General features: G+C 60.5%; 1 protein-coding gene across 1 annotated transcript; it reads right to left on the minus strand.

The window, feature by feature from the left end:
* Window positions 1–507: 507 nt before the first annotated feature.
* SHH (sonic hedgehog signaling molecule) lies at window positions 508–9,818 on the minus strand (the record flags this gene model as incomplete). The annotated part of the gene is made up of 3 exons (XM_079931978.1): window positions 9,438–9,818; window positions 4,000–4,261; window positions 508–1,322 (listed from the first exon to the last, which is right to left on the minus strand). Exons 1-3 carry the CDS (start codon window positions 9,744–9,746, stop codon window positions 508–510), a joined length of 1,386 nt encoding a protein of 461 aa, XP_079788104.1. The 5' UTR covers window positions 9,747–9,818.
* Window positions 9,819–21,999: the final 12,181 nt, after the last annotated feature.

Consider the following 21,999-nt stretch of genomic DNA (forward strand, 5'->3'; position numbering starts at 1 on the left):
AGGAGCGTTGCAAACGAGGAATGGAGAGGACAGAATTTTGCTTTCTGAAAGTCAGGACGAGGGACATGTAGAAAAATAGACTCTGAGCGGGTCGCTTGGCTTCACAAAATAATCTTTCCCCCTGTGAGTACAGTTCACATGATAATAAATTATCCAAGAAACAAACTATTTAAGGCTCTTGAAGGTCCGGTTCATATTATTTTAAAACATCTATTCATACCAAACAAATAAATAGCCAGGAGAGGTGAAAAAATAACCAAAATTAAACAGGAATCAAAAAATTCAAAAATATATATATATAAACTAAACACAACAACAGAATTTCTCGGGGTCTTTGATTCCTTATAGTCTACTTTGGACTGTCCTACTTTTTTATTATTATTAATTATTATTATAATTAAAGTCTCATTTCGTGCGCTTTTTCCGTGTGTCATTTGCGGTATCTCGCCCCTCCCCCCGCCCGCCCCGCCCCGCCCCCTCCCGGTGCCCTCCCCGGCCCCCTGGCCTTCAGCTGGACTTGACCGCCATGCCGAGCGGGTGCAAGGCCTCGCTGTCCAACAGCCAGGTGCCTATTTGGTAGAGCAGCTGCGAGTACCAGTGGATGCCCGAGGCGCCTGGCGCGTCGGTCGCACCTGGCACAGCCGGCGCACCTGGCGCGGCCGGGGGCACGCGGCCGCCGCCCCCGCCCCCGCCGCGGTCCGTGCGCGAGGGCGCCAGCGCGGCCAGGAGCGCGTGCGCCAGGCGGTAGGGCGCGAAGGCCCGGTGCGCCCAGTTGTGCTCCTCTATGACCGCGTAGCACGACGCCAGCACCCGGTTGATGAGGATGGTGCCCTGCGCCGTCAGCGGCGCGTACGCGCCCGTGCTCTCCTCGCGCAGCGTCACGCTGTGCACGGCGGCCGGCAGGAGCCGCCGATCCCCGCCGCGCTCGGCCACCACGTACACGTGCTGGCCAGGGCGCACGCTGCTGGCGAAGAGCGCCCGGCGCTCCGGCGCGCCCCCAGGCGGCCGCCCGGCGCCCGACAGCGCCTCGGGCTCCCGGCCGGCCGAGCCGTTGTGCGGCGCGACAAAGAGCAGGTGCGCGGCGGTGAGCAGCAGACGCTCGCGAGGCTCCCGGGTCTCGATCGCGTAGAAGACCTTCTTGGCGCCGTGGTCGCGGTCCAGGAAGGTGAGGAAGTCGCTGTAGAGCAGCCGGCCCTCGTCGTCGGCAGCCAGCACGCGGTCTCCGGGGCGCAGGTCCTTCACCAGCTTGGTGCCGCCCTGCTCCAGGTGCACCGTGGCCGAGCCCGGGAAGCAGCCGCCCGATTTGGCCGCCACCGAGTTCTCTGCGGGGGGAGAGAAGGGAGAGAAGAGGAGACAGGGCGGTGAGTCCCGAGAGGAAGACGCGACTGGGAAGGGGGGCGCACGCTTGGTGTCCCGCGCGCCCAGACCGAGGAAGCGCGTGGCTCCGGGGAGAGGTGCCGGGCTGGTCCCGCGCGGACCTCCCTCTCCCCATCCCCGCCGCCTCGGTGACCAAATTCAGACGCAGACGCATTCCTTAACGACTCTCTTAGGATTGGACTGGCGGTGACAAAGGTCGATTGGCGTCTCCGGCGGGAGGCCGGTTACACTCCTTCCCTTTCGCCTCCCCCCTCCCCCGCCCCTCCCCCTCCCCCGCTGGCTCAGCACACACCCAACCTCGCCACGAATTCAGAGGGTATTTGTTCTCCACTTGGATTCCTCAGGAAGCCTCCTTGAGCTCACCCGGGCGCCGGGGCGCACCCTCCTTTGCTCCCGCCTCCGGCGCGGGGCGCGGCGCCCCCTCGTGCGCTCCGCACCCGGGCTGCACGGCGGGGACCCTCGGCCGCTCCCCGCGCCCCACCCGCCCGCCCCCAGCGCCCAGCGGGGAGCCTTGGTGTCGGCTGGTTGGTGTCGGCCGGTTGGGGGCGAGGGCGGGGCTGAAAAATAGCTGTAGTAGTTGTAGCAACTGGACAAACATTCCAGAGAATTGGCCGAGGTGTGAAAATCGGGGCTTGTGCGGATCTTCTAATTAAAATCCAATAAAGGGCTCGCCATTGTCATTGTAATTTCTGCAACAAATGGGAGGCGCTCTCGGAAGAGGGGCTCCTTCCATCCCCCCACCCCTTCCCGGCTCCCTCTCTCTCCAGCTCTGGGCCGCCCCCTCCCTATTTGCTCAGGTGCAACCCCCCCGCCGCACCCCCGGCGATTCACACGCGGGCTCTCCAGAAGCCCGGGCCTCACAAGCACTATTTGCACAGCCAGGCCTCTCTTCCAAGCACTCGAGATGTGTATTTGAATTTTAAATGGCGGGGCCTGCTCCGAGCTCTGGAAGCGCCGGGTTCTCAAGGCCCCTTGACTACCCGCTTTCTCCGGCCTCTGTCGCTCTCTGAGGCTCACTGTCCCGAGGACAATAATCGGAGTCGGGCGGCGCGCAGGGGGCCGTGGAGGAGGGGCGGGGACGCCCCCGTCTTCTTTGCATTCCAATCTCCGGGATCCTGCTTTTTGCAAATAGAGATCGCGAGAAAGAATCTTCCTGCTGGAATTACTGAGGGCTTTTAATCTTCTCATCGTTTTCTCCGGCATGAAGTGCGGGGCCGGCCTTTGGAGGCCCGACATAGCCGCCCGGAATGCGCCCGGGACGCAGGCGAGCCCGAGGCGTCGAGTCGCACGACCCTGCTTGACACGCACCGCCCCGCGCCCGGCCCGTGTGCGCGGAATGCCAATGAGCGGCTCTGCGCGCCGGGCCCGGCTCCCCCGGCGGGGTCCCGGGCCGGACGACCGCTGCTCTTTTGCGAGGAGACCTCGAGGGACCCCCGCCAGGGGGACCCCGCGGACAGGGGTGGCCCGGAGCCGGCGGCGCGCCGCGCCGCGCCGCCATTTAGGAGCCCCGCGAAGTCGGGGCGCGCCTCCCCGCCCTGCTGGCGTCTGAGACCCTTTCCCGGGCTCTAAGCCCAGACCTTCTCCCCAGGCTTCCACACCTTTTCTTTCTGTTGTTACAGGAGGCCACTCTTTTCCTTACCTCCAAAGTGTGCCTCGACACCTTGAAAGTGTTTTTCTACTAACATACGCTATTAAAATACAGTTTAGGTGACAAACAGGCGAAACTGGGGGCGGGGGGAGGCGCAGTTCCTCCGAAATTCACTGTGAACTGTCTTGCTGAACGCGCCGGCTTCTGCCGAGAGTTGGAGAGACCTGCTTCAGTGGAGCTGGGGCCTGTGCGCGCGCGCGCCTTCCTTCCGGAGCTGTTCCTCGCCAGCAACAGCGTGTGGCGTTGCAGGCCCAGGGAAGTCAGCCTCACGGAGCAGGGCGGGGGCTCCAGCTGCAGGCTTGGCTTTCCTGGCCCTGCCTGTGGCTCAGGGCAGCCCAGCTGTTTCCTAGTAAGGACGGATGCTTCTGGGCTTGCGGCCTCCAGATGTTGGAAGTGGTAACTACCGGCTTTATTACCTCCCATCAGGCCTCTTCCCAAAGGCCGAGTGAGTTAAGTTAGTTCAGAATCCACAGGCTTCCACCCCGGGCAGAATCTCCTGTGCCGGGTACGGGCCGGTGGCCAGTGGTGAGTAGTTCATTCTTAAGCGCTATTGAGACAGAGGCTCTGGGCCAGAGCTGGCCGACTGGGCAGGGCTGCAGTCTCTCACCAGGACAGTCCCCCCCCCCCCCCCCCCCCCCCGCTCCACCATCTTTCCTCCCTGTCTCTGCCACCTGCAGCGGGGACTCCGGAAACAGGGGTGGGGGAAGGCTCAAGAAGCCAGATGCCCTCTGCATCTGGGCTCAGAGAACGTGGGCCTCTGTGGCCTCAGAGGTAGGGACAGCTCCCGGCTGGGGACCGGGACAGGCCTCACGGAGTCTATTCCCGCCGCAGAAACACCAGTCATCACCCAGTCCCCTCCCTGTCTGCCCCCCTCCTCCCCACTTTCCTCCTTCCCGTGAGCCGGGCTTTGGGGCGCAGATCTGGAGCTGCTGGGGGGTGCTGTCGGCATGGGTGGGGTGGGCCCGCCCCCTCACCTGCTTTCACCGAGCAGTGGATGTGCGCTTTGGACTCGTAGTAGACCCAGTCGAAGCCGGCCTCCACAGCCAGGCGTGCCAGCATGCCGTACTTGCTGCGGTCGCGGTCCGAGGTGGTGATGTCCACTGCACGGCCCTCGTAGTGCAGCGACTCCTCTGAGTGGTGGCCGTCCTCATCCCAGCCCTCTGTCACCCGCAGCTTCACTCCTGGCCACTGGTTCATCACGGAGATGGCTAAGGCGTTCAACTTGTCCTTGCACCGCTGTGGAGAGAAGGGGGCACCCAGCGCCCGTGAGCGTCCGGGCCTGCCCCAACCCTACCCCTGGGCTGCTCTGCCCAGCCCCCCAGGATGCGGGCTGTGCGCAGAGGTAGGGAGACAAGGCCAGGCCTGGAACCGGCCGGCCTGTTCCGGAGAGGGGGAGCTCGGCTAGGGAGGAGGGGGTGGCATCGTAGGAGGAGGCACGTCCTCTCGGAGGCGACTTGAGCGCCTTTCTCCACACCTGAAATAGCAGAGCCCCCGTCACGGCCTGAGAGGCAGATGAAATGTCTGTCTTCGAAATAAGTAAACTGCGTGGTTTTGGACAGTGGCTGCAGCAGCCTCCAGGAGCACCCTAGGCAATGGCCCGCGTCCTCCTCCACGATGCCCTCCACGCCCCTGCCCTCTTCTGTGGCCCCATCGCTCCGCACCTGTGCAAGGCTCCACCCAACTCCCGGGACAAACTCCCTCTCAGGACGCGGGAGAGAGGCCCCGGGTGCAACTTAGCCGCAGAAAGAAAAATACACGGTATACTTCTTACGGAGTTAAAAGCCTTGCCTTATCTCTGCCCTGCGCCTATCTGAGGTGAGAATTAAGCCAAAGGTAGAGAGGGTGGTGGGACCCTGATAGCAGCTGAAGGGGTGGGGGAACCAGAAGTGAAAGGCAACCAGGTGAGTTATAATTTTCAATAAGACCAGGGCCGGATGACAAACATTCTTTATCTGGACAGCCACATTCCTTTTCCCCGTGGAACTCTTTTCTCCCGGCTTTTCTGTGGTCTGATTGTGTCCCTTGTTTTCCTTAACCTGTCCCCTCCCCCCCTCTTGTTTTCTTGGCCGGCGCAGAATGGTGTCCTGCAAGTTTGAAGAGCCAACTTAAGAGGTGGAGGAGGGGAGGGGAGGGGAGGGGAGGGGAGGGGGAGGGGAGCCAGAAAGGCCTGGGGCCTCTGAGCTCTTGCCTTAGGGAGGCTTCTTCTGGAAACCGCCCTTGGGGTTCCCCCCACCTCCCACAAGGAAGCTGCCAGTAGGAGCAAAGAAGCGGTGAATAGGCGGGACTCAAGCCAGGGTAAAGCTGTGGGAGTTCCCATATAATTCTCGGGTCCCATTCAGACAAGGATGCAGGAAAGAGTCGAATCACGTGCGTGTTTGTGTTCACAGTGACTCGCTGGGCGTTCATACTGCGGCTGGTGCGGGGTTGGAAAAAGGGGAGGTGGTGACAAAGTCATGATGGGGGCGTCCCCCAGAGAGGCAGACTCAGGAGGGATAGGGGACAATTCCAAGTTGACTTCTGCAGAGGGTAGGGCTGATATCCGGGCGGGGACCCCGGTTACCGAGATGACCAGCCGGCCCCAGCAAGGACCCTATTATAGCCTGGGGGAACTCTTTCTTACAGAGCGCGGGGGAGGCGGAGGGCTGGGCAAGGCCGCTGCCGCGTTTTCAGGGGATGCGACCGATTGCGCGACAGGAAAAGACCTGTGTAGTTGGCAGCAGTAAAAACCAGTATATGGTTGTAGAGTTAGACATACAGCAAGTGTGTGTGTGTGTGTGTGTGTGTGTGTGCGCGCGCGCGCGCGCGTGGTGGAGTGAGGGAGGGCAGAAGGCTAGGGGGCGGTCCTGGTAACAGGTCAGCGCTTGCAGGTTTCTAGGCCCGCCAACAGTTTTCTTAAAAAAAAAAAAAGTCAGAAGGACAGAGTTTGAGTGAGGTCATCTTGAGGATTGAATGCGTTTTACATGAAAATCAATCAGTAAACCAGGGTCAGTTTAGAGCCGGGATGTGGAACCGGCTGCGCAGGCGCACACCACCGACGCGCACACGCAGACACTCGCTTCCCGAGCCCCCATCGCAGCCCAGCTCCCTGCTTTCGGGGGGCAGATGAAGCTTTCAGTGGCTTCCCCCGGGGCCGCTGGCGAGGGGGAGGGCAGGAAGGGGAGCACGTGTACCATCCCCCAGCGTTCTGAGCTGCGCCACTCGGACAAGAGATGGAGACCCCAGGCGAGGAACCCAGGGCCGAGGCAGGCCCGGGCTCCGCCAGGCGCAACGCGGCCTCGGCCCGCGGCTGCAAGAGTCTCTGCGCCCCGGCCGGGCGGGATCGTCGCGGGCAGACCCGGGAAGCCCGGGCCGGTTATCAATTCACTGGGTCGTGTGCCGCGAATCAACCCCGCCTCTGTGCAGCCACCGTGAAGCCCAGAGGGGCCGACGGGCCCGGCTTTGTGTCGGCGGAGGCCAAGTTGTTCCCCACGCCCGAGCTCCCGCGCCACCTCCCCAGTCTGCGCAGCCGCTCCGCGCCCGGGAGCCGAGCAGGGACTGTCACCGCCGACGCCCACGGGCTTCCCCAGCGCGGGGGAGGGGGTGTCCCGACTTCAGAAGGGTCCCCTCGGGTCCCCGCACACACCTCTCGCCGCTCCTCCTCCCCCCTCCGGAAAACCAGGCCCCTCCCTTCAAACCCACACCTGAGCGCCGCTCCCCGGGGCCGCCACGCACCCGGAAATCTGCCCAACGTGGCGCCTCGGGCCGGTCCCCCGCGCAGCCCGCAGGCCGGCCCCTCGCGGCCTCCTGCCCCCTCGGAGCCCCTCGGCACCGCGGCCTGCGGGGAGAGCGTGTCTGTCTGCGCTTCCCCCTCTCGGAGTTAATATTAACCAGGGGCTCATGCGTTCCTGAACTGCTCTGAAAGTTCCACTGGGGACGATCTTGCCATGGTTGAGGGACTTGGGCGACAGTCACATTAGGGAGACAGAGACACGCAGAGACGGGGGAGGAGGGACACGCACCCGAGAGCAGAGTCTAGGTGGTTATCTTAAGTGGGGGGCCGGGGGGGGGAGCAGGTGCCCCAGGAGCCCGGGAGGCGTTGCCGCTTCCCCTTCCCCCGGCCCTGCCCTCACCTCCCAGGTCCCCCGCCTTCCCCACTTTAACTCTTAGGACCGGGGACGCAGGAAGGACGGGGAAGGGGTAAAGCAGGGGCCGCCTTTCAGGCCACCCCCCCTCCCCAGCCTCCAGGTTTTTAGGGCACGTTTTTGGGGCCCGTGGTACACGCCTGGCTTGGCTCTCCCCACCCCACTCCGACGTCGGCTGCCCCTCCCCCCTCCTTTTGTGCTGGGAACGGGAATAGCCACTGCCCAGGGAAAAAAGTATTTGTTTTCGTTTCGTTCGTCTGAGGGAAGTTGACAGAAGGTCAGAAGTTCAAATGCTGCCAGCGCACGCTGCGGCCAGAGCGGCCGGGCGCCGGGCCGCGCGGCTGTAGGTCCCGGCGGGGCGGCCGGGGGCGGCGGGGCGAGGGACCCGGCGGGGGGCTCGGGCCGGGCGCCCAGGCCCGCGAGGCGCCTCCGCCCTGGAACCGGCTTCTCCCTCCCGCCCGGGCCCTCCGGGCCCGCCCGCGCCGCCTCGGCAGCCGGGCCGTCGGAGCGCCGCCGGGAGCCCTGGCCGAGCCCGCGCTCGGGCGCGTGGAGGGGCCGGCGGGCGGCCGCAGCCCAGCCCCGCGCGCACTGAAACCCGAGCCGCGAGATCGATAACCCGGGAGTAAGTGGAGCCGAGATGCGTCTGCCCGGGTGCGCGGCTCCGCGCGCTCGCACTTGTAGGCGGGGCGGCGAGGCCCGGGGCCCCGGGCAGGGCGCGGGCCGGGACCCGCTCCCTCCCGCGTCGGCCCGGCGCGGACCGCGGCGGCCGCTGAGCCCTCCGGCTCGGGGACCTGCGGCGTCCCCGCCCCCGCCGCTTTCTCTGGCCTCGCGCCCCTTTTCCCGGTGCCGAGGGATCCCGGGAAGGCCCCTGCCCTCCCGCCGGGACCGAGGGTGACCAGGGGGTCGGAGCCCCAGACGAGCTGGAGAAGCGCCCGCAGCCGGCCGCACGCGCAGGGCACCCCGCGGCCTGCGCAGAGTTAATTGCGGCTCGCGCTGCTCTCGGGCACAGGCGCGCGCGTCCACACTCGCGGTCCAGATTTAAGGTGGTCGGGAGCAGATGCGAGCGAGCCGGGGACGAGGACCCTCTCCTCCCCTCCCTCTCCGCCTCCGTCCGTCAGCTGGAGCCCGCTACCCCGCATGCCCCTGGCCTTCCTCGGCTCCGCAGCAAGGCCGGGCATCGGGCTGGGGAGCGGAGCGGCCGGGAGGTGTCTCCTCGGTCCCTCCCACCCCCAGCCTCCCCTGCACTTGCGCCCCGCCAGCGCCGCTCCGTCAGCTGCGGTGCGCTCCTGGCCCTAAAGGTAGGACTTGAATATTTTAATAGGGCAATAAAAAAGATGTTGACCTATATTTGCCAGGAAAGCCATTTCTAGCTTCAGTTATACGTGCCTGGAGTTGCAGAAAGTCTGCCATTGACGGGCAGATTGGCAGCCAGAAGTCTCAAACGGAGGCGGAGAGGGAGAGAGGAATGCGTGCTTTGCTTTGGTTCTTCTTTCCAGCCCCCCCTCCCGCTAATATCTAGTCGCTCCTAATTTCCTATGCAAGCAGGTTGAAAACTAGCGTGATGCAATGCCAGTAAGTTCTAAGTCCCTCCCCTCAAGTACCGCGGGCTCGGGAGAATAAGAGGGCATCCTTAAAGAAATATCGATACATTCACACTCTGATGGGCACAAGTGCCAGCGATGGAATCGCAGTGGAGCTATGTGATACGGTCAGGGACTAGCCCAGCCGCCTCTGGAGCCCCGACCTTTTGTCAGCCCGGCCTCCTGGCTTTTCCAGTTGAGGGTCTTTGGTGGGGGGCGGCGGGGGGGGGGTAGCAGTGGTGGGAAAGAAAAACACAGAGGAGAAGGGAAACGTGTAAGCGCCGAGGCTACACTTGTACAGTGATCTGGACGCCACTCTATGTTTATGGGGGGGATGCTTGCCCCCTCCCTCCATTCCCACTCCCAACTTGGAAAGGACAGATGCCCCCAAAGTGAAGGTCTCCCCAAGTTACAAGCCAGAGCTGAGGCAGGATGGGAAGGCCATCCCAGCAGGACAGATCAAATCAGGGCCATGCAAGGACCACATCTCCTAGCGTCCTTATGCCCACCCCCCAGCCTAAACTTCTCCGGCTGGACCCTTCGCCTCCATTCCCCTCCAGGAAGAGGAAGGGGTGGTAGGCCGGCAGGTGGGTGGGGAAGGAGAGGACAAAATCGGCTTTCTACCTGCCTGAAGAGCAAACAGACTGAACGGCATGGTTACACATAACCCCTTGGAAGCAACACATTCCACGCCCCGTGCTGGGTTTCTACCTGAGTCATCAGCCGGTCCGCTCCAGTGTTTTCTTCATCCTTAAATATGATGTCAGGGTTGTAATTGGGGGTGAGTTCCTTAAATCGCTCCGAGTTTCTGGTGATCTTCCCTTCATATCTTCCACTGGCCCCTAGGGTCTTCTCAGCCACGTTGGGGATGAACTGCTTGTAGGCTAAAGGGGTCAGTTTTTTTGGGTTCCGCCTCTTCCCAAATCCCCGGCCGGGTCCGCACGCAAGCCCCGAGCACATCAGCAGTGAGGAGACCAGCACCACCAGCAGACATCTCGCCAGCAGTAGCATCTCGTCCATGGAGCCCGGGGACCTCAAGGCTGGCCCGAGCAGGTCTGAGTGCGCGAGGGTGCGGGTGTGCGAGTGTGTGTGCCCGTGCGCTCTCCCTCCCTCGCTCGCTCCGGCTGCCTGCTGGCGCCCTCGCTCTCTGCCTCTCGCTCTTTCTCTTCCTATATAACCTTGCCCGCCGCCGCTGCGGGGGACTCGCCACCGATCCCCACCCAGACGGGGGCTGGAACGGCAGGCTGCTGGCCGCTGATAACGGAACACATCGGAGTTGGGGCTCAAGACAGCAATCAAAAGACAAAAAGAGTCTGATTTTAAATGGTCGCAAGCCTGAGAGCTTGTGCGAGAGGCTGCCTTCAGTACTATATTATAGCTGGCAGGGGCGCATCTGATTGGCCGAAGCAGCACAGGCTTCTCTTCTGATGTTTAACCCTAAAAAAGACTAATTTTTTTTCCTGTGGCTGCTTTATTTTTACCTGAAGGCTTCTAGTTAAAAGAGAAAAACATCTTTACCGAGACAAAGGTGAGCGGGAGAGAGGAGGCACGTTGCTCCGGATAACGTCAGCTACCCCCTGCCCGGGGCACACCTCCCGTTCCCCCTTCACTTTCTCCAGAATGGTAGATGCTTCAGTTAAAACCAACTTAAGTTTTTAAAGGACAATCTAGACCCACCGCCACCCCCCCCCACCCCCGGCCAAGCTTCCATCACCAAACAAATAGTCTCTCAAATGTTTGAGGGGCAAAGCTGCCCAGGTCTTATCTAAATATTTTCCCAGAGACTTTATCATGCAGGCCAGGGCTCCCTGCAGTTGAAAGAAAGAGGGGCCTGTGCCCCCTCCCGAATATTCCAGTTGCCACGCCGGGCGGGGACTGCACGTAACTAGTGCTATTTGAAGTGCTCTAAGCACCTTAGAAAAACTTGAAAATGCTGCTCCTTTATTGTGTTTCAATTAATGCATTATTTTTAACTCTCTGGAAGTGGAATGGAGGCGTGCTCAGGGGCTGGTGCAGAGGGGACGATCCGGCTGGCTGGGCCCAAGCGGGTCTGGGGGCTGCACCCCAGCTCAGAGGAGGGAGCTGGTGCTGGTGCCTGCGTGGTGGGCGGAGGCCCATTGTGCCTGGGGGCAGCGGCGAGTGGGCAAGGCTGTGCACACGCACCAACCCCATGATTCAATCGATCGGAGCAAAGTGCAGGCCAGGGGATGAGCTGGATGTGAAATTCAGGTTCCTTCCACATCACGCCGAGCTGGCTTCCCCTGGAGCTTGGCAGGCCCATCCTCAGGGTCCTGGGGGCTGCAGCCCGAGTGGGGCAGGGCCCTGGGGGCACAGCGTTCTGGTCAAAGAGGGGCGTGCAGAAGAGGGCCCGGTGCTCAGAGCCGGCGATGCTGGAGCCCCCAATTCCTGCACTTTGAGAAACAAACTAACTTTAAAAGTCTTATTTAGACCAGGAAAAGAAAATCGGAGATTCCCCCTTTTTGCAGAATATGCCCTCCTCCTTCTGGGCCCTCCCGGTCTCACTCTGACACAGCAACTGCTCTGGAGTGGGACGCGGGAGTGAGGGTTCTTCGTGTGGAGTGGATGGAGCGAGACCCGGCTGTCACTCTGTGCAGTTAGGCGCTCTCCCTTGACCCCAGCGCGAGAGAGGCCGGGTCGGTCCTCAGAACAATGGGACACTTGCCGCAGTCTGGGTAAGCTCCAGTGCAGACAGACTTTTCCTCTGGGTGTGGGGAGCGTGGAAGGGGACATCGAAAGGGGCTGTAGTTGGGCCTTTGCAGACACTGAGCATCTCCAAGCCTCTGCTGGCCAGGAGCGCATCCCCACCCCGCCTCTTCTATTCTCTGATTTGTGAAGCATCAGCCCAACTTCCTCAAGGCCTCCCAGTGGAACCGACGCAGCAAGGTCACACTGTCCTGGACCCAGGAGGGTGGCCCTGCCCAAAGTGGTCGCCACGCAGCCAGTGTTGTGACACCGCTGGGCACGGGGGCTTGAGAAGCCACTGGGCGCGCTGGGGACACTCCAGCCTCCTGATTCCCTCCTCCCCTCTTTTCCGGCTCAGGCAAAGGCGAAGGGGCCGCAGCACCGGGTCTCAACCCCCTGGCTGGAGACCGGGGAGCCCGTGTGGCCACCGCATGAGCAGGGATGCCCGCCCGAGATCTCGCAGGTGCCGGGACCCCCCAGACCCGGAGCCTGAGCTGCAGAGAGCTCTGCGTGGCTCCGAGACTTGGGGGCTCGGCTCCCTCCAGGTGGGGAGCAGGCAGGACAGGAGGTGGGAGGTCCCGGCCGTCAGGCCTCCTCAGCCCAGGGGGCCCAGGCTCGGGCAAAGCCACCTCCTGTCCGTCTCGGCCAGCCCTGGACACCCCGAGAGCCCGCCAGGGCCGCCTGCCTGGGAGCTGGCCAACCCTCAAGAATGAAATAACGATGGACCGTGAACCCACCACTCTGAATTCCGAGGGCTGCTCCCCGGGGCGGGTGGGGCCGGGGTGCGATGGGGAATCAGGACGAGGATCAACTGTAGCTCGTGTGTTTACTGCCCTGGAAACACGGGCGTCAGCCGAGCCACCCTGAGCCTGAGGTCTCGCCCTCCCCCCACTTCCCTTCCTTTCATCCCGCCCCCTCCCCACTTCCCAGACGGCAGACACTGTCCTCTTCCACCTCCAGACGCCAGATGGCTCCCTCTCTTTGCCTTTGCCCCTCCAGACCATCTGGGCCCCTCCCCGTGCGGGTCAGAGGTTCCAAACCCCAGCCTCTTCCTGACCTGGCCTGACATCCCAGGTAACCTCAGGAGCCATTTCTAATTTGTCTGGGCTCCGCCCTTCTTTTCCATGGTCGTCTGCCCTCCTCCCTCCATACCCCTCCCCACCTCCATCCCCCATCCCTGCCCACCTCCATCCCCCATCCCTCCCCACCTCCATCCCTCCATCCCTCCCCACCTCCATCCCCCATCCCTCCCCACCTCCATCCCCAATCCCTGCCCACCTCCATCCCCCAATCCCTGCCCATCTCCATCCTCCCATCCCTCCCCACCTCCATCCCTCCATCCCTCCCCACCTCCATCCCTCCATCCCTCCCCACCTCCATCCCTCCCCACCTCCATCCCTCCCCACCTCCATCCCCCCATCCCTCCCCACCTCCATCCCCCATCCCTCCCCACCTCCATCCCCAATCCCTGCCCACCTCCATCCCCCAATCCCTGCCCATCTCCATCCTCCCATCCCTCCCCACCTCCATCCCTCCATCCCTCCCCACCTCCATCCCTCCATCCCTCCCCACCTCCATTCTCCCATCCCTCCCCACCTCCATCCCCCATCCCTGCCCACCTCCATTCTCCCATCCCTGCCCACCTCCATCCCCCAATCCCTGCCCATCTCCATCCTCCCATCCCTCCCCACCTCCATTTTCCCATCCCTCCCCACCTCCATTCTCCCATCCCTCCCCACCTCCATCCCCCAATCCCTGCCCACCTCCATCCCCCATCCCTCCCCACCTCCATCCCCCATCCCTCCCCACCTCCATCCCTCCATCCCTCCCCACCTCCATCCCTCCATCCCTCCCCACCTCCATCCCTCCCCACCTCCATCCCTCCATCCCTCCCCACCTCCATCCCTCCCCACCTCCATCCCCCATCCCTCCCCACCTCCATCCCCCATCCCTTCCCACCTCCATCCCTCCATCTTCCCACCTCCATCCCTCCATCCCTCCCCACCTCCATCCCTCCCCACCTCCATCCCTCCATCCCTCCCCACCTCCATCCCTCCATCCCTCCCCACCTCCATCCCTCCATCCCTCCCCACCTCCATCCCTCCATCCCTCCCCACCTCCATCCCTCCATCCCTCCATCCCTCCCCACCTCCATCCTTCACCAGCATCCCTGTTGAGGACAGGTGGCTGCCTGTCTTCTGCCCCCACCCCCAGGAGGCGCCTCCCAGGCCCGGCCCCTGCCTTCCCACCAGCCCCCACCGCTAGATGGCCTCCTCACTCTGCCTTCAGGCTCTGGGTCTGCAGGTTTGGGAAAAATATGTGCAGACCAGGTTGGGAGGGCCCTGAAAGCGGGGCTAGACAACTTGGTCATCCTCCCCTGATCCCCCCATTAGTTTTTGCAATCCCCCATTTCCCTTTTCCCAGTGTGGTACCCGCTGGGCCCTACAGCTGGCACTCTGGCCTCCCCATCGAAGCCGCTGCCTGCCACACTCATCCAGGGCCCACCCGGACTCCAGTCTCTGGGTTTGGGCTCTAATCTTACATCCCCTCCTCACTGTATCCCTCACTTTGACTCCTCTTCCTGATAATACTTGTACTCATTCTCTTTCCATCCAATCATCCAGTTTCAATTTCTTTCTGGTTTTGTTCCAGTTCTGGCAAATTGAATCTCCGTTGTTACGGTTCTCCTAGAGATTGCCAGCCAGGGCCCCTCTGAATTTTGGAGGGATGGGGTCCTTCAGCGCTGCTCTCCTAACCCCATGTTCCCTGCTGACCTGGGCCTGGGGGATGAGTCTCCGGCTTCCCGGAGGGGTCCAGGGAAGGCCGTGCTGTTCACAACGGAGCCCTCACCTGGGTGCACAGCAGCCACTGCCGCCTGCATGCATGGCCCCGTGGAGCTGCAGCAGTGGCGGTGGCAGTGGCAGGAGGAACTGGTGGGAGGCCCGCGGCTCTGGCTGTGCTGGCACGAGGGGCCAGTGGGGCGATGCCGTCCTCGCGGGCTGGCGCTTGCAGGGCAGCCATTCTCAGCAGAGCAGAGCGGAGAGAGGGCCCCGCCCCGCCAGGGGATGGGCAGGCTGCTGCACGCTGCAGCAGGCCTAGGGGTAGGACCTGGGCGTCTTCCAGGCCTCAGGCACTCTTTGAAGCGGGAGCACAGGTGGCATCGAGGCCCCTTCTATCCTGAGGACTTACGATTCCCTCCCTTACTTGGGAAGGGCCTGGTGGGCCCAAGCTGCCGCACGGCCGAGGGGCTGTGTGTGTCTCCAGGGGCCAGAGCTGGGTTCGGAGCGGCCCGGCTCGGACTCAGCCCTGCCTCTGGGGGGTGGGCGCTGCGGACGAGATGCACCTGTCCAGGGAGTGAGGACTCCGGGCTGCATCTGCCTGCTGGTAGAGCCCCTGGCTGGCTGTCCCCGCCTCTCTGAAGGAGGGTAGCTGCGACCCTTCTTGGCAGGAAGCAGAGCGCTTACATCATCTGGGCAACTTCTGTGCAGACGTTTTCTTTTAAATAAAAAAGGGATGCAGTGCTGACACGCAGAAACAGAAGCCATTTCTCTACAGGAGCAGAGAGAGCACAGAGGCTCCCCAGGCGGCGGCCTCGGTGTTTGCCCTCCGCTGTCCAGGGAGCATCCCCGGCATCAAGACTCCCGGGCCCCGGCCGCCGGGGCACCCTGTGGCTCCAGGTCTGCCCTCCTCCGCCCCCTCCCTCCTGGCCAGTCACCCGACCGCTCCTGAGCCCTGTTGCATGCTGGCCATCAATACCGTGGTTCCACGGTTGCCTCGTCCAGCAGTCTCTCTACGGCGGGAAACAGAGAGCCAGAACTGGCCCTACTCCCCCGCTGTGAGCACCCCTCCTGGCCCCTTAGGTTTGTCCCTCGGACGCCTCGGCCCCTCCCCGAAGATGCACCTCTGGTTTGGGGTGGCTTCCCGGGGCCTTTTGGCTATGTCGGGCACCAGCCACGTGTGGAGTTGGGGAGGCCCTGTGGGTCCCACTTGGCCAGGCAGCTTCCAGAAGGTGCATCCCCTCCCCCACCCCCCTTCTTTGCTGTCGTGAAAGAGGGCGATGCCACATCCCTCTTAAATGCACAACCAAGAGCAGGAAACACAGAGGCATCGGGTGGAGGGGGCCAGGCAGGGGCAGAGGAGGGGGCTGGGAAGCGGGGTCAGGCGTATCAGGAGGCGGGATAGGGCGCAGAAGGGGAAACTGAGGTGCGGACACACATTTGGGCTTGACAACGTTAGCGAAAGCCGCTGGGACCTCAGCAGTTCGACAGACCCCGGACCCAACATTTGGGGGGTGCTAACAAGAACCCCTGGGAGGGTGGCCGGTGGCTCTGGCTCGGGGGGGAGTTTCCCGGGGAGACAGATGCCACACCACAGGGCTCGGCCCTCTAGGGGCCGGGCTGGGAGGAGAAGGACGCTGTGGGTGAAGGAGGCGCCGTCCCCGGGGGTCCCGTGGCCCCTCACCTGGTGGAGGAGTGCAGCACGGGCCTGGCTGATGGGGGTGTCCTCTTGTGTTTGCCAAGCATCTCAGCCAGAGTGTCACTCGGTGAGAAGGGAAATCTCACCTGTGACTTTGGGTAATCGGATTTGCTTATTCAGTGTTTATTATACGTTTTCATTGTGCTTAGATAAAATTCGGTTAATCAATGCACACAACCCATTGCACAGGTGAGGAAAACAAGGTACAGAGAGGTGAGATCTCCTGTCCGGGCACTTGCAGAAGATGTGACAGAGGGTGGCCCTGCCCTAGAGGTGGGCTCGAGGTCTCTGCCGGGCTGACGCCAGCACAGATGAGCAGCAGGTGACTGTGCCCAGAGCCCCTTAGCAGTGAGTGGGCAGCATGGACCAGACTGACCTCTGTCTTCAAGCTCCGGGTTCTGCACCCCTGAGTCCCAGGAGAGACACTCAGCAATGCTGTGTTTCCAGGCTGCCGGTGGGGCTGCCCCTGAGCTGTGGGCAGAAGCGTGGGTTTCAGGTTAGGCATATGCCCAGGGACATCATTTCTATGAATCCTTGAATTATTTGTTTATTTTTTAACATTTTTATTGGAGTATAATTGCTTTACAATGGTGTGTTAGTTTCTGCTGTATAACAAAGTGAATCAGTTATACATATACATATGTTCTCATATCTCTTCCCTCTTGCGTCTCCCTCCCTCCCACCCTCGCAGTCCCACCCCTCTAGGTGGTCACAAAGCACCGAGCTGATCTCCCTGTGCTATGCGGCTGCTTCCCACTAGCTATCTATTTTACATTTGGTCGTGTATATAAGTCCAGGCCACTCTCTCACTTTGTCCCAGCTTGCCCTTCCCCCTCCCCGTGTCCTCAAGTCAATTCTCTATGTCTGCGTCTTTCCTTGAATTATTGATCTCTCAGATGACTGTGGAAAAGAACACAGTGCAGCATGAGAGAAACCTTTGACCGAGAGCAGCCCTCCTGGGCGGGCCTCTCGTGAGATGTCTCTGTTTTAGGATTTGGGACCTTTACCAGGAGGGGACCACTGCTGCTTCAGAACGACAGAGATTTTCAGACACAGGACTTCCAAAGCCCGCCTCACCTTCGGGTCCTCTGTTATTGTTACTCAGCATCCTGTTCACCACGTGACAGCGTGTGGGTCTCCAGGGCCTTTGATCAGCCCCGTCGGGGAGGGAGTGGCATCCAGCTTGCCGCAGGGTGGGGGGCAGAGGTGGTCCGACACACGACCCATCACTGTGGCAGGATGCTGCGCCTTTCCTTCCTCTTTTTGCAGCTCTTGCTGGTTTCAGTTTTATTTTTCACAGATTATTGTGTTACATAGATCCAGGCAGACAACACGATTCCCCACAGCTAAGTCAGCCTGGGCCTCCCGTGGCCTCAGAGCCGCCAGGGCAGGGTCCCAGCATCTCGGGCGGGATGGAGCATCTGGAAGTCTCACCGGCTGCCTTTTGCCTCTTGGTCTCTGAGTGTGTTTACTTTAGCACCATTCTGTGCTCTGTCCTGGTTGTCCTGATGTGGACTAATTCCCCGGGGCTGCTGGAACGAAACGCCACAGGCCGGGGCTTAAGACAACAGACATGCACTGTTTCACAGGCTGGAGGCCAGAGGCCTGAGCTCCAGGGATGGGCAGGGCCACGTCTCCCTGACGGCACCGGGGAGGGTGTCTCCCTCGCCTCTCTCTTAGCCTCTGGTGTTGCCGCAGCCCTCGGCATCTTACGGTTTGCTGATGCGTCACTCCAGCCTCTGCCTCCACGGTCCCCTACCTGGCCGTCCCCTCCCTGTGTGCCTGTGGTCTCTCCTCCTCTTAGAAAGACACCAGTCACTGGGCTGGGGCCCACCTGACACCAGTGTGGCCTCATCTTCACTAATTCCACCTGCAAAGACCCTAGTTCCCACTGAGGCCACGCTTGCAGGTACCGGCTTGGTCTTGAACAAGTTTTTGGCCCCAGCTGAACCCACCACAGATGGATTAAACGTTAGCTCTTCAGTAAGAGGCCGCGTTCTCTCCAGCCCCTGCAGGTAAACTCTTGGTCAGGACGAACAAGACCTGGGACCTTGTTTCCTCCTGGGCTGAAAGGAGGTGATTACGATCTGAGGGCGGGGGGCATCGTGCTTCTGTCACAGGTGAGGCGACAGAGGCCACAGGACTCCCTACCAAGAGCTGGCATCTGATCTGGGCATTCCCCCCACCCCGCCCCCACCAGAGCTGCAGCCCACGGTTCTGGGGTCTTTAATCATACATGTCTCTTTTGATTAACTTAGACGGGGCAGATCCCAGACTTATTACTCTCCTGCGTTTCTGTCTGCTGCGTGTGGGTCACCTACACCGTCCCCGCAGGACCCATGGTCAGCCCGTGGCCCAGCCAGTGAACTTCTCCATCACTTTCGCCCTCTAGCTCGGCATCCACCTTCGGGGCCAGCTGTGGCCTCTCGCCCTCCATGGAGTCCGTCGGTCTCCCCACATCTCAGCCTGTGGACCCCGGACGCCAGTGTGTCACGCCCTTAGAGTCAAGCTGATGGCCTCTGTGTCACTGCTCACATGCATAGTTAACTTTGAGGGTTGTTACTTGCCTTCCGTCATTGGGGTCGCTATTTGTATCCTCAACACGTTTGCTAATTTCCAGAAGAGCCTTCAGGGTGTGAGTCTTATTCATCTCTGTAAGTCCCGCAGCTTCGGCTCAGAAGATGCTCAATAAATATTTGTCAATTGACAGATGTTTCTTATTAATTAGCCAGTTCAACTGGTGACGTGCTGTGAAATGCACTCTGATGGAAAAGAAACTCAACAAAACAAAGCAAGCTAACGATAGCAACAGAGATCTCAGGTCTCAAGTTCAGGCTCCAGGTACTTCCTTCCTGCTGGACAGGGCTCTGGGGACCTCGGTCTTCGTTGGCTGTGATCTCGGAGTTGGCCTCAGAGGGGCCGAGGGGTGGAGGTCCTTCTCCTATTCCAACACGTTGTCCTTTGAGCCCAGGGCTCTGACAGGGGCAGCCAGAGGGCCGGGGAGTGTGGCCCGAGTCCAGGCCACGTCTCTGCAGCCGGTAGGACCGAGCTGGGGCTGGACGCTCTTTGACGTCCACTATTTGTGCCTCTGAGCGTATTTCCCCCTCTGTGAAATGGGGCGAAGGCTTGGGTTGCAGGGTTCGCTCAGTAAGTGGCGCTGCCCAGCTGGCGCCTGCCCGACGTGGGCTCCGAGCTGAACACAAGCGGTTAGACCGACGGACGTAGCTGCGAGATCCTTGTTTCGCGCAGTTGGGTGTCAAGTGATTCAACCGTTTTCAACAGAGTGGGCCGGCCCCGGGGCACTTCTTTAGTTTGATGAGAAGGACATTGGATCAAACTGAGTCAACTTAAATAGTCTTGCTTCCTGTGGAAGCTCATTTTCCTCGCCCCGTGCACCTCCATCGCTCTTAAAAAACACCTCCGGGCGACTTCCCTGGCGGTCCAGTGGTTAGGACTCCGCGCCTCCACTGCAGGGGGCCCGGGTTCTATCCCTGGTTGGGGCTACGACTCTGTGAGGGCCGGTGGGGGTGTCTCAGAGGGCTGTCCCGGCTAAGGGTGTGTTTCCAAAGGGGCTGTGGCCCCCGCAGTGACACTCTGAGGCGGGGGCGGAGCCCAGGGCGTGGCCTCCCTCTGATAGGTGAGGCAGCTGAGGTCTAGGGAGCGGGTGCCGTTGCCCAGAGTCCCTCGCTCAGCCTCCGGCTTGGCCCCATCACTTCCATTTCCCTGTGTTCAGCTCAGGTGTGGAGTGAGTTTGTGCTTGGTTGCTCCGGACTCTACTCTTCTAACCTTAAAGCTTGCGCGGCCAGAGCGTCCGGGGCCCGGGCCTTGCACCGCACTCTAAACAATTTCCTTTTCCACGTAAAGAGCCTTCCTTTGGCTTCTGCATTGACTCCTGCCCATGGGATCTGAGATGCTCCTACCAGCAGTTTATCCCCGGAGAAGGGAAACCCCTGATTGGCGTCTTCCCTTGAGAGCGCTCAACGCTGTTTGTTTCCACGGAGGGGAAGGCGGAGATGGCCCGGGGGAGGTGATGGGGTGGGGAGGGAGGGGGGGATGCCAAGAGAAACCCAAAGGCATGAGATCAAGTCAAACCCAACGCCGCTCCTCTCGGCCTTTTCAGTGTGAGGATGGCTCACCCCAAAGTACACAAACCAGCAGACTGAATCCCAGCTCTCTGTTTGAGCGGCACCTAGACAAAGCCTGCCCTCTGGGGTCCTCCCTGCGGCCCCGTCCCGCCATGGTAACCGCTGAACCCCCCGGGCCATGGGAGCAGGCCAAGTATGTGCCCGATTGTCCTGATTCTCTTGTTTCCTCCCATCGGTGGACGGCGTCGGATGTTGTGTACGTGTGCTCTTTCTTACCCTGATGTATTTATGCCCTAATTTTGTGGTGCTTTGTTTGGGGGAGGGCGGAGGGGGTGGGAGGCAGTGGGGCGGCCGGGGGCTCTTTTGTGTCGGATTGGTCAAGAATGTGCACCTTGGACTCTTCAAGTGTCGCCGCCCGAAGGCTGGGAGAGCCGTCCCTCTGCAGGACGCAGGTCCTGAAGCACTTGGAGGCACTTGTAAGATTTCGTGCCAACGTGATCGCGTGGCATTTGGCTTCTGCTATCAAGGAAGGAGGTGTAAAGGCCACAGACACCTTAGGCAACAGTTCTATACGGGAGGCAGTGAAACGTGTAATTAGGCGGACCCAATAAGGCGCGGCGACTACGTTCAACTCTTCAGTCACATATCATTTCCCAGCAGTTTACTGTGCGTTTCAGCGAGGTCTGTCTTTTTGCAATTCCCTGTGAAAATAAAAGGCACGACAGGAGCGTGATGTGCTGTGAAACGCCACTGACTCACATCTCAAGAGTGTTACGACAGGCATGGCGTACTTTCATCTGACGGAAGGGGATGGGCAAGTATGGGATCTTTCAAGGACAAGCCTGGAAAGCCCAGTGGTGGCCTCAACATTCTGTGAATTTCCAGGTTACAGACCCATATCTGGAGGAATCCTCATGTCTTAACGGTCCCTGTTCCCATTTACTGTCAGGTAGCTCAGTCCCTTTAACAATGATGCAGTTTTGCCCAAATCTGCTGTGATAGGACAACGAATCCATCGGTCACCTTTCTTTGTGGAAATAATCAATTCTCATCAGTAATTGCTTTTGGGCAATAGTTCAATTCTGCTGTCATCGTTTGGCTCACAGCATCATAACATCATCTGGGTAGCTCTAAGGGCCATAATACATGTTCAAGGCCAGACAGTATTTATTCCTGTGCTTAACTGTTAGGTTAATATGCAGTGCATGTTTCCACGTTTTATCCTCTAGCCCCACCGTGCAGAAGAGACATGTGCGTAGGAGCCCGTTCTTCAGAATGTCAAACATCTGAGTCTCAGGAATAGATCATCTTTCTTTTCTTAGTTTTCAGAGAGAGATTTAGCGCCAGGTAGACACAACCTGGGATTAGTGAAGTGGTTTTTCTGGGGAAGGATTTATAAGGTCTTAGAATCAGCATAAGCGGAAGGATTGAGTGAAAAGAGCTGGCTTTAGGTCAGAGGTACACCAAGAATCTTCTGCAAAGAGGTATCTGGACCCGTAGCCACATGGCTGAGTCATGCTGGAAGGAAGGAAGCCAGTGCCAGCAGGTGTGGCTGTGACTTTAGGATCACGGTTCCCCCCATACGCCCCACCTCCTCTTTCGCCACACGCTCCCAGAACGGGGCCCCTCTCCCTTCCCTGGTCTAGGTGAGCCTTACTAATAAGTTTGGGCTGGTAGATCACTCACCTGCGGGATTTTCTGTTGTCTAACTTGGCTTTATAATTTCTCCAGCTAGAGGTTTAAATACCTAATATGTCTTATTTACTCAAGAATACATTCCTTAAGAAGTCAAATTAAAATGAGGCCTATCTGTTTCCAACTGTCCTCTTAGGTCGTGGGTCGGGGCGGAACTCGTAAGGAATAATGGCTAGTTGATGCCGTCAGAGCAGAGGGTGTTTAAACCGGGTGTGACTGCCACATACTCCTTAGGGACTTTGAAAATCGTGACCATTTTCTTTTTTCTCTCTCTCTTAAGCTAGGCTTTGTAGGAAAAAACCCCCACGAATTTG

The sequence above is a fragment of the Stenella coeruleoalba genome, assembly GCF_951394435.1.
Source record: "Stenella coeruleoalba genome assembly, chromosome: 9".
NCBI lineage: Eukaryota > Metazoa > Chordata > Mammalia > Artiodactyla > Delphinidae > Stenella > Stenella coeruleoalba.